Source organism: Vulpes lagopus, chromosome 2 (assembly GCF_018345385.1).
Source record: "Vulpes lagopus strain Blue_001 chromosome 2, ASM1834538v1, whole genome shotgun sequence".
NCBI classification, from domain to species: domain Eukaryota; kingdom Metazoa; phylum Chordata; class Mammalia; order Carnivora; family Canidae; genus Vulpes; species Vulpes lagopus.
The window spans coordinates 133456158-133472013 of NC_054825.1; the positions used below are offsets into that span (position 1 = coordinate 133456158).

General features: G+C 44.8%; 1 protein-coding gene across 1 annotated transcript in view; it reads left to right on the plus strand.

Moving 5' to 3' along the window:
* Positions 1 to 3336: 3336 nt before the first annotated feature.
* RASEF (RAS and EF-hand domain containing) overlaps positions 3337 to 15856 on the plus strand; it is a 73247-nt gene continuing 60727 nt past the window's right edge. Inside the window, exon 1 of the mRNA XM_041744028.1 lies at positions 3337 to 4703. Coding sequence (XP_041599962.1) covers positions 3691 to 4703 — 1013 coding nt within the window. The 5' untranslated portion in view covers positions 3337 to 3690. The remainder of the gene's footprint in view (positions 4704 to 15856) is intronic.

The following is a 15856-nucleotide window of genomic DNA, read 5'->3' on the forward strand; positions in this document are numbered from 1 at the left end:
AACCAAGACTCAGGGTCTTGCAGGGGCAAGAGTTTGAGAGTTTGAGAGTTTCTGAACTTACTAATTGGTCCCTCAGTGGTATGCCATTACTTGGATATCTAGTTCCATCTAACAGGCTTATTGGATTTTCTGGCGCAGAGTAACTATAGTGTTAAATGACTTTGAGGAAGGCTCTTGTACCTGAAGGAAATCCTATAGGGTAGATTATAACAGGCTTCCATTAAAAGCGTCTTCCATTTTACTGGGTAAAGGGGAGTTTAAGATGTGGTGCTCATTCCCTGTTATAGGAAATTGGGCCAATTTATGACATAGCGGCAAAGGGATAATTTCTCATGATTCATCACCCTGGTCATTGGCTATCAAGAGGTTTCCCAAAGTATGTTCTCAAGATTACTAACTTGGTGGAAAGCCCTCTGAAATTGAAACAAAACCAAAACCAAACCAAAAACCTGGCTTCCATAGTCAAATACATTTAGAAAATTTTAGATTAAGCAAGTATAAACAGCTTTCTTTATCTCATTCAAGAAGGGATAGAGTAGGATTCTTTTCCAAATTTATTTGTGTTTTAGAAATGTACTTGATCACCATATCATCTTTTCACTGTTTTAAGAAACACACTCTAACAAGATTATCTTTGATTTTTAAAATCCTTGGGTAGCCACAGAGCAAGCTGATCTTTCTCAAAGTCATGCTGATAAATACAGGTAAGCTCTCTTTACCTACTAAATCACTGGCTCTCAAAGGTTGCTCTGTTATCTCCAATTTCTCATTAGCTGTTTCTGGATGCTAGAACAGAAAAGAAATGCTTCCTATTTCTTTCTTCTCCTTCTTTCTTGAAAAAATTAGAGACAGATTATATGACCCTGGCCTTCCCCTGAGTATATTCTGAGGATATTCAAAAGCATTTATCAGTAACTTGTGAGTGGCTTTGCAGAAGCATCTCACATTTTAGATAAACAGGAGGTTTCTTACTCTTTCTGTAAATCAACTATTTTCTCACTGATTTACATGACAATTTCAGATGAATTGTCAACTTGTACTTGTGCCTAACAAATTAGTCCTAAGCTTCATTGCCTCCTCCTCTCTTTCCCCTGATCTTCTCTGCCATGTAGTTCATGATGTATAAATAAACACTTAGAAATATGAAAGGCAACCCAATAGGAACTTTAAGAATCTTTTCATAAGCCGAAGAGTCCTTTCAAAATGTGAGTGATTCCTTAATAGAATCAACTAGAAAGTCCAGAAATAAACCCAAATATAGAGAGAGGAATTAAGTATGTCAAAAGTAACATTTAAATCCATGGAGGAGGGAGCCCTGGTAGAGACTAAAGGGAGAGCTATTTGGGTATATGAAATGGGACCAGATCATAGAGGACTCTGAATGCCCAGATGAAGAGTTTACCCTTAGTTCACTTTTTATTGGGGAACCTCTAGGAATTGATGGGCTAGGGTGCAGGTTATCATCTCAACCTTTATCGACATTTTTGGCCAGATAATTCTTTGGCATGGGAAGTTAGCCCCGTGTATCACAGGATGTTTAGCAGCTTCCCTGGCCTCTACCTACTTGATGTTAGAAGCATCTTCCCCTTTACAAATTGTGATAACCAAAAATGTCTCCAAACATTGCCAAATGTCTCCTGGACAACAAAATTATCACAGACTGAGAACAACTGAGCTCTAGGACGACAGATTAACTGGTGTTTGAGAAGGACTGTCCAGTTGTGGTTGTTGCAGAACAAACAGAAGGTGAGCAGGACAGGACCCTGAGACAATGTCTTAGAGGCTATCCCAGTACACTAGGTATGGTACATTTTTACAGTAAGGGCCTCTAATAAAGTACATATCCTTCTATCTGTGACCTTGTATGGTCCCCTCCCACATTGATACAGGGCTTGGCCACGTGACTTGCCTTGATCAGTGAAATATCAGCAACCGCGACACAAGCTGAGCCTTGAGAAGCATGTGTGCATTGGAACTTAGCCTCTTGGAACACTGCCCCCATGAAACAAAGCCCACACTACCCTCCTGAAGACACATGGTCCAGCTAACAGCCAATACCAACTTCCAGATATGAGTGAGGCCCTTTAACATCATGTAGCTACAGTGACTACAGGATCTTAGGCAAGCCTGCAGAAAAACTACCTACCTGAGCCCTGCCCAAGTTAATAACAACTTAATTATGAACAAATGAGACGGCTGCTGTTTTAAATCACTGAGTGATTGTATTGTTATGCAGTGATAGATAACTTATAGTAGGTCTGGAGTAGATCACTATCACTGGAAATGAAAAGATGTATACACAAGACATTCACAAGAATCCGTATTTCTTGATGACCCTTCAGTGAAGGGACTCAGTGAAAGGGCAAAACGGGTAAAAAAAAAATAGAAGAATTGAGAAGCTGAGTGTAAAGGGCAGATTGAATTCAGGATTGAAGTTGCGTGAGCAGTCTTCAAGAAAACACTTCTGACTAGGCAGTTAAAAGTATTAACTCATCTATTTTGAAAACTACTGATACTTAGTAATTGCTAACAGTATAATGATAATAATACTTCAAAGGTTCAGTTTAACAAGTATATTTCTAAAGCTTTAAAGGCATTACCAAGCTAGCCACTTCTTACTTCATATGGAAAAATCAATCTTTCGAATAAACAGGAAAGCACATAAACTCAAAATCAATAACAATTTATATTGCACTAATGATAAAATTCATTTCAATGTATTAGCTGTCCACTTGTATGGAACTATATTCACTTAGCAATTAGATTGCTAAGACCATGGCCTTTAATGGAATGCCTCTCATAATTGACCAGTTAAATTTACAGATGGTGATTATCAGTGGTATTTACAGCTTGATAAATGCTGACCGTTGACTCTGTTCATTGTATTATTCAAGAATTAGCAGTTCCTCAGATGGTTAGCACTTAGCTTTATGTTTAAGAACACCAGCCTGGAGGGATGTCTGTCAAATCCCCTACTTTATTTTAATCCTAATAAAAAAAATTCAACTAATAAGCAATAAAGAAAATCTGGAATGAGATAAAAATGGAAATATGGAGTCATAACTAAAAGAAATGGCAGTAAATAAAAGAGAGCCTAAAGCGAGGAGGGAATGCATTATGTGAAAATAACCCAAATGCATTTTCAAAGGCTGTTAGGATCACAGAAGAGAACATATGCGCAAGTTATTTGACAGAGGGAGGGTCTCTTGGAAACACGGTAAGATTTAAAAAAAAAAAAAAAACTCAAAATTATTGACTTTGTAAGATCTTGTACCCATGAAACAGTATTAAAGAAACAACAGCACTGCTGAAGTGAATATTTAAGATGAAAAGGTAACATGAGCTTGGATATATTATTTCCGTCGAGATTAATGTAAAAAAAAAAAAAAAGAAAGAAAGGAAGGAAAAAGGTACTCTAGTCTTTAAATGCTGCTGCCTGCCAAAGGAGTTTGGTTTTTAATTGTTTCTCAGGTTGAGGAGACAAGGACGGAGAAAGCTTACTTGGAGGGAGGGGCCTGGAGGACCTATGTGACTTCTACCGCGTGTAGACCAGGTGGAATTCAGTGTTGGAAGGACACGGACTAAAGCAGAGGACGGGGGCTCCTGGTAACTCTCGTGGCCTAGTTCGCGAGAAGACTCGTATACGCAGACGGTCACCACCGCTCCGGATTGCAAGATCCTAAACCGCACATGACCTTCCGCCACTTGGAGTCCTACCCCGGCCGTCCCACCCGCCCCTTCCTGCACGCTCCCGCGAGCTGCCGGCTCTCCCGGAGCAAACCGCTTCACGCCGACCGGCCGGGCGAGGCCAACGCCGGGACCCCGCGTCGGAGGCCGCCAACCGGGCGGGGGGGGGGGGGGGCGCGGTGCAGGAGGCCGCGCGGGCCGCGGAGGCCAGAGCCGGAGCCGCGCGCCCCTCCTACCTGGCTGGGCGGGGCCGGCGGGGAGGGCGAGGGCGAGGCCAGGGCCAGGGCCAGGGCCAGGGCCAGGGCCGCCCCGCCGGGCGCTCAGTGTCTGCGGCCGCAGGACGCGGCGTCGGGGCGCACCCGCCCGCTCCCGGGACCCAGGGGCCGCGCGCCGCCGCCGCCCGAGCGCCGCCCCCGCCCCCGCCCCCGCCCGGACATTCCCGCAAGTGGCCGAACCGGCCGGACGGGCCCGACTCGCCGCCGCTCCGGGCGGCAGCAGCTGTCCCGGCGGGCAGAGCGCCCCAGCGCCGCGGAGCCGTCCGGGCTCGCCTCGCCTCGCCTCGCCGGCGGGATGGAGGCGGGCGGGGACCGCGCGGAGCTGGCCCACCTGCGCTCGGTCTTCGCCGCGTGCGACGCGAACCGCTCGGGGCGCCTGGAGCGCGAGGAGTTCGGCGCGCTGTGCGCGGAGCTGCGCGTGCGGCCGGCCGACGCCGAGGCCGTGTTCCAGCGCCTGGACGCCGACCGCGACGGCGCCATCACCTTCCAGGAGTTCGCGCGCGGCTTCCGCGGGGCCCCCCGCCACCCCCACCCCCACCCCCACCCCGCGCCCGCCTCCGCCTCCGCGTCGGCCGGGCCCGACCCCGACCCCGACCCCGACCCCGACGACAGCGGCGAGGACGAGGACGAGGGCGAGGGCGGCGGGGACGCGCGGGCGGCCGCCTGGGGTCGGGCGAGCCCGGGCCGGGCCTGGCGGGACTTCCAGGAGCGACTCGGCGACGAGGCCAGATTCATCCCCAGGTGCGCGTGGGCCCGGAGCGCGGGGCGGGGGCCCGGAGCGCGGGGCGGGGGCTCGGAGCGCGGGGCGGGGGCTCGGAGCGCGGGGCGGGGGCCCGGAGCGCGGGGCGGGGGCCCGGGGCGCGGGGCGGGGGCTCGGAGCGCGGGGCGGGGGCGGGGCTCGCTCCGGGCCCTCCGGAGCGCTGCGGGGTGGGCGGGCCCGCCGCACCCTTCTCCTCGGGGCTCGCTTTCCGCGGTCCCGCGACTCCCCTTCTCCGAGAGAGGAGATTGCCCTGGAGTCGCAGGAAGCGAGCGCGCTCGCAGTCGGGGTTGGGGGAGAAAGTTTCGCTTGCTCGTTTCCGAGCCCTGCGGAGCTCACCTTGTTGATTCCCAGGCGAGGGTCGAGGAGCGCTCCCCGCGTCGCGTCGGTCGCACCTTCCCCGGGGCCTCCTGGCTGCGCCCCAAGCGGCGACCCGCAGCTGCGAGTGGCCGAATGCCAGATCGGCGTCCTGGGTAGGCAGTCGGTCTTGTTGATTTCCTGCAACTACACCGAAAACGAAACATGTTGGGCATTTGCACTGCTGGACTTTAGGTCTTCAGTGATGCCTACTGTGTGCCAAGCGTTTTGCAGAGTTCGTTCATTTAATTTTTGCAGCCACTCTGGAAGGTGGGTTTTCTTATCTCTGACTGATGGAGAAACTTAGGCCCAGAAATTTAGATGTGTAAGACGTTAGGGAACTTGACTAGCTAATAAAAGAGCAGAGATTTGATCTGGATGTTGAACTGAAAAACTCGGCTTTTGTACGCTGGAATAGAATGATAAAATCATACGATAAATTCTCTGGCTTGGACAGACATGAGATCAAGTTACTAACTTAATTCCCCGGGGGCAAAGAGCATACCTGCAGAGGCAGGGCATGGAGAGAAAGATGCTCAGGTTTTATTCAAGAGTCATTTGCGGGGATCCCTGGGTGGCGCAGTGGTTTAGCGCCTGCCTTTGGCCCAGGGCGCGATCCTGGAGTCCCGGGATCGAATCCCACGTCGGGCTCCCAGTGCATGGAGCCTGCTTCTCCCTCTGCCTATGTCTCTGCCTCTCTCTCCCCCTCTCTCTGTGACTATCATAAATAAATAAAAAAAAATTTAAAAAAAAATTAAAAAAAAAAGAGTCATTTGCATCTATCTGTTCGTGCCCTCCTGTCATGGTATGTCTCGAAACTGCTATTTTCACATCTTCCTCTACACTTCCTCCTCAGGCACTACAAACACGTTAAAGCTATAGAAATGTATTTCTGCTCTCTGTGTGGGTTCTAGTTGAAAGCTTATGGAGCTGTGGCTGTCGCTATTAAGAACTGGGAGGTTTCATTTTCGCTGGCAGCTCACGTATTTTAGATATGAGACTCAGAAAAGCAAGTAGCCCTGGAAGGGTCAGCGGTCTTGCTCGCTCACCCATTCACAGCTTGGACCTGCAGGCCTGGGAGTTCCACTTCCTCCTCTGCCCAGCTCCTCCCTCCATTGGAGAGGAAGGCATGGAGAGTGACTCACTGCAAGTATGAGTTGAATGGTGTGGAGAAAGTGGGTGTGATACCCATCTTTTCTATTATTTACAAGTGAGTTAAAATGCGACGTCTCTTCCAGGAAAGCACAAGTTTAAACACTGCTATAAACTATACTGTTGGAATTATCATTTATCTGTAACTTGGTTTGGGTCCAACTAATTAAAGAAGGTAACAATTTTAAGAGTAAGGAAAGGAGAGCCCATGCATACCATGTTTTACAAACACATACCTACACACAGATCTGCTTTTCACAGTAGTCAGGTCTCAGCAGTAAATATTTGACACTTAACCTTGAAATGATTAGGATGATCCTCTTAGAATCAGGATTAATATTAAATGAGGATTTAATATTACTGGTGACGTTATTATCATCGCTTTCCAAACTCTTCAAAGGTTATCAAATTTAATGGGCACCAGTGTCACCTGGTAGACTTGTGTTTTTTAAGCCACACCCTCTTCTGATTGGAGATTAACAAGCACAATATTTGCCTTCCTGTGCTTGTTCAACTGGAAAAGAACTAAACTGAGTTGCTTCATCTGATTGTTACCATGGCAGCCATTAACTGTTTCTGGTAAATTCGAGCGCTTCTATTCCACTTCCGCATACAGCTGTTCATCTTCTCTTCCTCTCATCCAAGTGTGGTAAAAATCTTTTGTTCTCGATAAAGCAATTGGCATTATTTCAGCCAAATAAATTCTGCAGACGTTATTGGGTGCTTATTTTGTGCCAGACATGATTGTAGATACTGCCCTACGTCCCTGGGAACAAAGAGAAGGATGAGCTGTAGTTCATGTCCTCAAGAAGTTTATAGTCTGGGTGAAACATTTCTCAAAAATTTCATCAAAGAACATTGCAAGAGATTTCACATATAGTGGACATAGCCCAACAGAGAGCAACTAGGAGCTGTCTTTGAAATGTTGAGTTTTCATTTTTAAAAAGGTCATGTATTTGTTCATTTTACTCCATAATATATCAGGGCTTATTTTAATATAAAATATTACACTTTCCTCCAGTGGGAAGATTGTTTCTCTAGGAAGGTATGCCATTTCATTTGGTGGCTTTGTTCCTCATGTGGCACACCATCCTATCCCTGGTGGCTTCTTGTCCCATGCTTATCCAGGGGGTTTCCATGTCTAGTTTGAGAAAAACAGGTATCAGATGTAAGAATGTTTGACTCCTATAAGGCAAAATGTAGTAGGGTTAGCAGAATTTCCATTTGTAAGACCTGTCTAGCTTCTGGTTTTAAAATATTAAGCAAGTTTGGGTTAAATTCCCCAATCATTAATAATTGTGATCTTAGAGGAGAAGTAATGTTGTACTGTAAAAAGATGAAAGTGGTCTCTGGGATGTGTGTCAATGCACTTAGTGTTGTTTTTTTCTTGTAAGATTGAAAGATTCCTTCCGCTAACATCCCCAGTAGTCAAGTGACCTGTTAACTGAGCTGGCAGGTGTTAAATGGTCTACAGGGTCAGGATGGTCATCAGCACTTCCTAGTGAACTGGAATCAGGTCAGCCAACAGGTGAAATCAGAATGGTCAAGGTTAAAGAAGAGAATTCAGGAAGAAAGATTGTACAGTGTCAAGAAAACTCCATGAAGTGGGGAGAAAATGTTGGGTGAGAGACAGAGAACACACTTGAATCACCTAACCTGGCCAATATCTTGTGCCAGGGTTGTTATGAAAGGGAGTTTTGTACCTAGTAAGTACTTAATAAGTGTGCTGAGTATATGTTTGCAGAATGAGCAGAATAAAATGGTGTTTTTTGATTCCTTGATTCGTATACTGAGAATGCAGTTTATGTTATGTGCATTTTCTTCATTTGTTTTGTTGATTCTCTCTCTCTCTCTCTCTCTCTCTCTCTCTCTTTTATATTCTGGTGTGAGCTGGCCATGGTGTTCCAAGATTGGCAAGAAGAGAGGGAAGTAAGACATGTGTGTGCACGTGTGCATTTAACATTTGACCAGGGGTAGGAGGATGCCAGAATTCTCTGCTCTAGTTGGGCCTGAAGCTTTTCAGAGTTTTCTTTGATAAGTCAACTTAGAACCCCACATTTTCACAAAGAGGTGAGGATCCAGCTGGCACCAGAACCATAGTGGATTTGTGCATGGGACAGGTACTGCCACAGTGGCTAGATCAGGGATAGACCGAGGGTGGCACTTGTGATGTAACAGGTGTTAGTATGATTGGTGACCTGCCAGGCACGGCTAGGCTGCCATCTGTTCAGGTGCCAAAATCGGACCTATGTGGTCAGCTGTTTCTCATGGTTTGTGACCTTTCTACGTACACACTGTTGAAGGGGAGGCTTTTATCTCGATAATTTAGAAACAATAAATTTAGTTGAGAAGAACCAAGACTACCCACTTGTGAGCTGTATATGGATTATCAAAAACAGTGTACTTCAGCATATCTCTATAACCATAGTGATGATTATGAAAATCAAAAAGGTCAGTGGCTGAACACCAATCCCACTGAAGCAGGACATTTTTATTTTATTTTATTTTGATTAATTAATTTATATATTTATTCATTTATTTATGAAGTGGGACATTTTAAAAACATGTAGCTACAGGTAGGCATAGGGATAGTTTTCATACTGGTCAGGGTTTCTTTTATATTTCCCCATCTTGGGTTCCATGTTAGCCCTTTCCAGTCCGATTGCTTTCTTTCCTAATAATGTGGTTGCTTCATGAATCCCCTTCTCTTCCATTATGTGCTTCGCAAGATGGGAAGGCAGAAGGCAGATGGCAGCAGAGAAACATAAACTCAGAGAGAGGGCTAGAGACATGGAGGGGGGAGAGGGGCCAGGTGAGGGGTGGGGAAAGACAGAGATCAACAGACAGACGGATTAGATAGTGTCTCAGTTTCCCCTCTCTTTCCATTGAACGAGTTTATGGCCATGAGCCTGAGATGAGAGAGGCAAATCAGCTCTGCTTTATTAGATTTTAGCTCTTGAGTATCCTCAGTAGGTGAGCAACTTGTTGCCTTGGATGATGTTTGTAATATTTGAAGATATGTTTTTCCACTCATGTGGCCAGGAATATTATCTGGTGTTCATCTAAGGAGGTAAAGACTTGTTCTAGTCTTGAAGGACGAGAGTGGTTTGGACCCCAGTCCTGGAAGATAATTGAGGTTGTTTTTCGCTGTGTGTCTTATATACCTCTGGCCCTGGCTTTGGGATCTATCCGAGTTCTGGCCACAGTCTTTCCAGAACTCTTTGCTTTTCTGTGTTCAGAAGTATACTATATATATGTATACTGACTATATATACTATATATGTGTATTCTGACAGTTGTTGGTCTGTTTTGTCCTTTTTCGTGTATCCTCCACTATAATTCTTGTGTGTCATTACCCTGTCTGTTAAGAAAACCACAGCTTTGCCCTGAACCTTCCCAGCTTTGCTCCTGGGCTTTGTAGTAGTCTGTGCATGGCTTGTTTTTTTTTTTTTTTCTTTTTTTTAAGATTTATTTATTTATTTATGAGAGAGAGAGAGAGAGAGAGAGAGAGAGGCAGAGACACAGGAGGAGGGAGAAGCAGGCTCCATGCTGGGAGCCCGAAGCAGGACTCGATCCCGAGACTCCAGGATCGTGCCCTGGGCCAAAGGCAGGCGCTAAACTGCTGAACCACCCAGGGATCCCCCATGGCTTGGCTTTTATGGGCTCTGCTTGCTGGTGGTCCCCCCTGGTTTTGATATTTGAATTTTATCTCAAGGTAATAATTGAATTTTGGCCTCCTGACCCCAGAAACATCTTTTGGCCTTCCTATCCTTGGAGGGTTGACTCTGGCCAGATGGTTAGTGGCCCTGCTCCAGACTATGAGATCTCACTGCTAGTTCAGAGTTTTGTTGTTAGATTTTGATAAGAGATTATTTATCCTTATGGTGTGGACACAAAGAAAAAGGCTTAAAATGGCATGTCCTTGGGAAGACTATACTCCAGGAACCACAGCTTGTTCTTTTAGCTTTTCTTTTATCCTGAAAATTTGATTGGCTCCTTCCCAAATCACTATTCATATTCGTGGTTATACTGCCCCTGTCACTCTGAGCATATGGAAATCTTTGCCTGTTTCTTCATTTCTGCCTGGGCTACATAATCTTATTCATTCGAAAAATGGAAGCGGCTGGATCGTGCCAGTTCTGTCTTGAATGGAGGTTTGGAGGCTGACAGCAGAAACGAGACGTTGTAGGTGATGAGGAAGACATTCAAGTGCCTAGGTTTTTCTCTCCTAAAATGATGTACACAGTTTACAGTTTTGCTTCATGCATACCTTGTTACAGTTTTGGTAGCTCCCCATTGCCGTATGTAGTTGGAAGGAAGAAATTCCTTACCATGGGCATTCAGGCTGCTTCTATTTGATGATATTAGTCTTATATCAGGTTGTAAAATGGAAAGCAAACACTATTTTCCAGAAGGAAGTTGTAATGGGGGAATATATGTATGACACATGATTTCTTTAGAATTAGTTCCTCAAAAAAATTCCATTACTTCAACTTGTAAATATTTGGGATTTTCAAAATTAGAATTGCTTATGTCAGAGCAGTTATAAAAGAATGGTGGAGTTTAACCCTAAGGACTTTGTATGTCTTATAAAAAGATCTACAGATGCAGTAACTCAAGCATGTTTAATTCTTTCTCATTCACTCAAAGTGCCTGCCAGTGCCCTAGGCACTAGAGAGACTTTATGGACTTGACCCTGACCTCCAAGGACCTTATTGGTCTTAATTTGTTAAGTATGTAGGAGTTTCTGATATCTGAAGGACCTGGGATTGCATTATAATCCATGAAAAAATACCTCCTGGTATATACCCCAGGCTGTGGACATTTCATATCAAGAATGTTTCTCAAATCAGGGGCCATAGATCTTTCGGGGTCTTTCCAGGTATACTTGGAAATCTTAGAATATCAAATGTTTTTTTTTTTTTCACTTTTATGAGAGATAATACAAGCTAATATGCATATGTTTGGAATCACCTGAATGACTCCTAACTTACAAATTTGGCCATACCATCTCAAAGCCTAACTTTGTGGTTAAGATTGTGCAGCATCCCACAGCGCTGCATTCATTGTCGGGGCTGATGAGGAAGGCAGAACAGGGGATGGATGATATGTTCATGTGAAGTGGCTGATAAGACAGAGTGTTGGATTTCTGTGGTCTCAGTAGGAAATGATGGGAAAGTGGGGTTTTGGTAATGTCAGTGTGCTTCAAGGAGCTCTGTGCAAACTGCACTGCTATATTACATTGGCTGTGGTGATTTAGTTTCAGAGTAGGTGAATGTTGCTAATTCTAATTTCATTGATTTTGTAAATATATGTTGCTTTTCTAAATGTCTTGGAGCTGTAAGAAGGTTTTATCTGATTTATTTTTGCTCATAGTTAAGCAACATGGTATAAATGTATTTATGCCAATTCTGGAACCCAAAGGAGATATTTTTGAGTAAGGGCCTCATTTTTTAAAAGATTTTATTTATTCATGAGAGAAACAGAGAGAGGCAGAGACATAGGCAGAGGGAGAAGCAGGCTCCATGCAAGGAACCCGATGAGGGACGCCATCCCAGGACCCCAGGATCACGACCTAAATTATAGGTAGATGCTCAACCACTGAGCCACCCAGGCATCCTGAGCAAGGTCTGCATATTAATCAAGTGTGAGATGTACTGTTCTAAAAGGACCTGAAATTTTCAATAACAATATAGGATTGGAAACGTTAGTTTCTTTATTTTTCATCACTTATCAATCTTGTTTGTCACTTAACTTGAGGACATAATACTGTGGAAGAAGTTCATTTTAAGTTGCTCCCAGACTTGTCATTTATCCACAGAAGAAGCTCTTCTTGCCTTTTTCTTTCTTTCTTTTTAAATTATTCGTGAGAGACACAGAGAGAGGCAGAGACACAGGCAGAGGGAGAAGCAGACCACCCGTGGGGAGCCTGATGTGGGACTCCATCCTAGGACCCCGGGATCACCACCTGAGCCAATAGCAGATGCTTAACTGACCCAGCCAGTCAGGCATCTGGAGAGAATGACACATTCTAAGAGCACTCTCCTGCCACACACACCCCAAGGGCAACTACTCCCTTCAATTTCAATTTTTTAAAATTTAGTTTTGGGACATTTTATGAGACTGTTGAGCCATGATACCCCATTGTGATTATTTACAATTACAAAATTATGGAGCATGTTCAAGTGGCCACTTTGTTATAATGCTATCTTTGACCAAGAATATTTTTTAAAATGTCTGGATATAAAGCAAAAAAAAGTGAAAATGAGGTATTCATCCAGAAATCCAAATGCAGTGGTGAGAGTGTCACCTGCTGCCAGAGGTAGAAGGGCTCACGGGAGGTTGTGGCAGCATTTGTTGGCTTGTTCCCCACATACTAGGCTTGGCGGGTGCACCACTGCATCCCTCAGTGGGACCCAATCACTTCATAATTCTTCCCTCCATAGAACAGAGTCCCAGTCTGCCCTGGACTGGGATGAATTTCAGAAGAGTCAACCAGCATTTACTTAGAAAATGCATGTTTTAGGATGTTCGTATGTCATGTTTTCTGACAGAAATGCTATAAACCAGTGTTAGTGTTTATGATGCAAAATTATTTTTTATTTTACTCCTTGGGGATACATGGCATAGCATGTACCTCAGTCTGGCAGATAGGGTTAGCTTGGGGATGTTAATGAATGAGTTACAGCACAGGCATTCCTGTTTTTTTTTTTTTTTTTTAAGATTTTATTTATTCATGAGAGACACAGAGAGATAGAGAGGCAGAGACATAGGCAGAGGGAGAAGCAGGGTCTATGCAGGGAGCCTGACGTGAGACCCGATCCCAGGACTCCAGCATCACGCCTTGGGCCGAAGGCAGGCGGTAAACCACTGAGCCATCCAGGGATCCTCCCCTTTTCTTTTTAAGATTCATTCATTTATTCATGACACAGACTGAGAGAGAGGCAGAGACACAGGCAGAGGGAGAAGCAGGCTCCTTACAGGGAGTCCGATGCAGAACTTGATTCCAGGACCAACAGCATGCCCTGAGCCGGAGGCAGGTGCACAACTGCTGAGCCACTCAGGCGTCCCAGGCATTCCTGTTCTAACATGGTGTATGCATTCCAAAAAACCGTGATATTCTGCAAACACACAGGATATATAATATATAAAGGATGGGGCCAACCACTCAGTATTGTACACCTTTGTAACCAGAACACTCAAACCCAGTAACAATCCTAATAAAGTACTAGCACAATAAAAATAAAGTCACACTAGAATCTTAATAGACCTAGAAATACAGCAGGCTAGGAATACCTGTAGAAAGTTTGAAAAAATGAAAATATAGGATTTTGTAGTTTATTTTTTTGAAGACGAAGGAAGTTTGATGGAGGAGGTATATGGGTTGTGGCTGCTGAGTTATAGGGACATGGACAAAATGCATAAGGCTCTGTCCAAATGCAAAATGCACATGGACAGTCTGTGCCAGGAGAAAGGACCCAGGCCAGATGGGTGTGGTGTCCAGTGCTGTATTACCTGCAGCCTGCTGCTTCAGCTTTGGGAATGGACTTGCATTTGGTGGCTATTACTTGCAGGGTTGGGGCAAAGCATTAATATGCTGGTAAACACAACTTCTACTTTAGCATCGCTCATGTATTCACCTAGGGAATGAGCTAATCAATGCTATAGGAACAGGATCGTGACAGAGCAGTCCTAGTCTTGAGTACAATTCACAGGGCGCTAGAGCAAGGTGCAAAGCCAGGACCGAGTATGAGATTGGTTCTATGTGTACAGATTTGGAGGCTTTGTACTAGTCTAAAGGGATAAGGCATCGCCTTGCTGCTAATAGATTACAGTGAATAAGCTGTCTTCAGGCCAATAAAAATCTGTCTGCAAAAAGTCTGTAGATCTTTCAGACAGGTTGTTAAAATCCTAATGAGCCCTGGCTACAATTAAAATCTTACCATGTAGCTAAGCATTTGGGACCTTAAAAAGTGACCTACCTACTCCGTCGAATGACACTGAAAGTTCTTATTCAGCAACTGAAAAATAATTTGGTTCTTACTGAATTCAATTTATTCAACTGAATAAATTGAATAATTGTATTTAAGACTTTTAGGCAGTGCTAGCTTGTATGAAGCTGGTACATTTGTTTATGTGTGACTAACTCCAAAATGCAATGATTTAAACCACCAAACCACCATATTACTTAGGGTTCCCTAGAGAAACAGAAATGTTGTGTATGTGTGTGTGTATGTGTGTGTGTGTGAGAGAGAGAGAGAGAGAGAGAGAGAGAGAGAGAGAGAGAGAACTGAAGGAATTGGCTCATCATTTGTGGAGGCTGGCAAGTCCCAGCTCTGCAGGGGTAGGCCAGGAGGCTGGAGACCCAGGGAGGAGTCGTCTTCTCCCTATTTCCCACCCACTCTCCTACAAATGCTGTGGGAAAGGCATTATGCCAAGAAGTCCAAAGGCTGAAGTTTTAATGAGAAACAGTAGGAAATTCTTAGAGCAGGGACAGGCTGTTACTCTACCATCTCCAACTACAAGCTCCAGTCCCTGACTGGGGGTTGCTAACAAGGATGCAATTCGAGAGGCATAGGGAAGCTCAGAGGTGTTCTTCCACATAGAAGTCCTAAAATTCCGCCATAAGAAAGCCCATAGTTCCATGCTCATCTTCCCAGGAAGAGGCATTTTTAAGTTCCCAGGAACGCAGGAGATGCTGCTTTTAAATCCCCCTTTTTCTCAGACATGCTTCTCCAGGGCCCCAGCCCTGCAGCATTGGTAGCACCTGGTAGTGGTTCTAGACTGGCAGACTCGTCCACCCCACTGTAAACCTGCTGAAGCACCTGCATTTTCACAAGGTCCCTGGGTGATTTGTGCATATATTTAAGTCTGCCAGGGAAATGAGATATGAGGGTATGGGATGTGGCCACATTTGGTTGGGAATTGCTTATGAAAAGTTAGACCCAGAAAGAGAATATGGAACTGAGGTAGAAAAGATGAACTTCACATGCTCCAAAATTCTGCCTTGGTTTGCCTCTGGTTGTCTGCAATCTGAATTGTGAAACATTCAGGACTGAATTTACTATGAGGTAGCTGATAATTCACCGAGTATATGGTGTATTCTGCAAAGTCTCCTTCAAAGGCAGATAAGAGTGTAGAACAGTGCATGGATCTTCCATGCGCGCAGCTTGCTGAATCTTCCCAGATGGAGCACTTTTGTAATCCGCATCCAGATGGAGAAACAGAACATATCATCACATTTGCAGAAGCCCTCAGTGCTCCCTTCCAAGGCCTGTTGCCCTCGTCCCCAGGTTAGTCATTATCCTCTGCCTGTTTTTTTTTTTTACTTACACACAGGGCCTCAAACATTGTAGTTACCTTCCTCTGCTCAACCTTAGGTTTATGAGCTTGGAGTTGTACCTCTGACATTTCATTGCTGTGGACTATCTCTCCATGTAAAGATTGGACAATTTATCCATTTTACTACTGATGGTCATTTGGGAAATTTCTACTTTGTGGCTATTACTGCTGCAATGAGCAGTCTGTCATATGTCTATTGGTAAGCAAATGGACAGATCCAACACCTTTTAATAACTGCAAAATAATTTAAGATTTCCTTACTAACTCGGGGCCATCATCTTGAAGC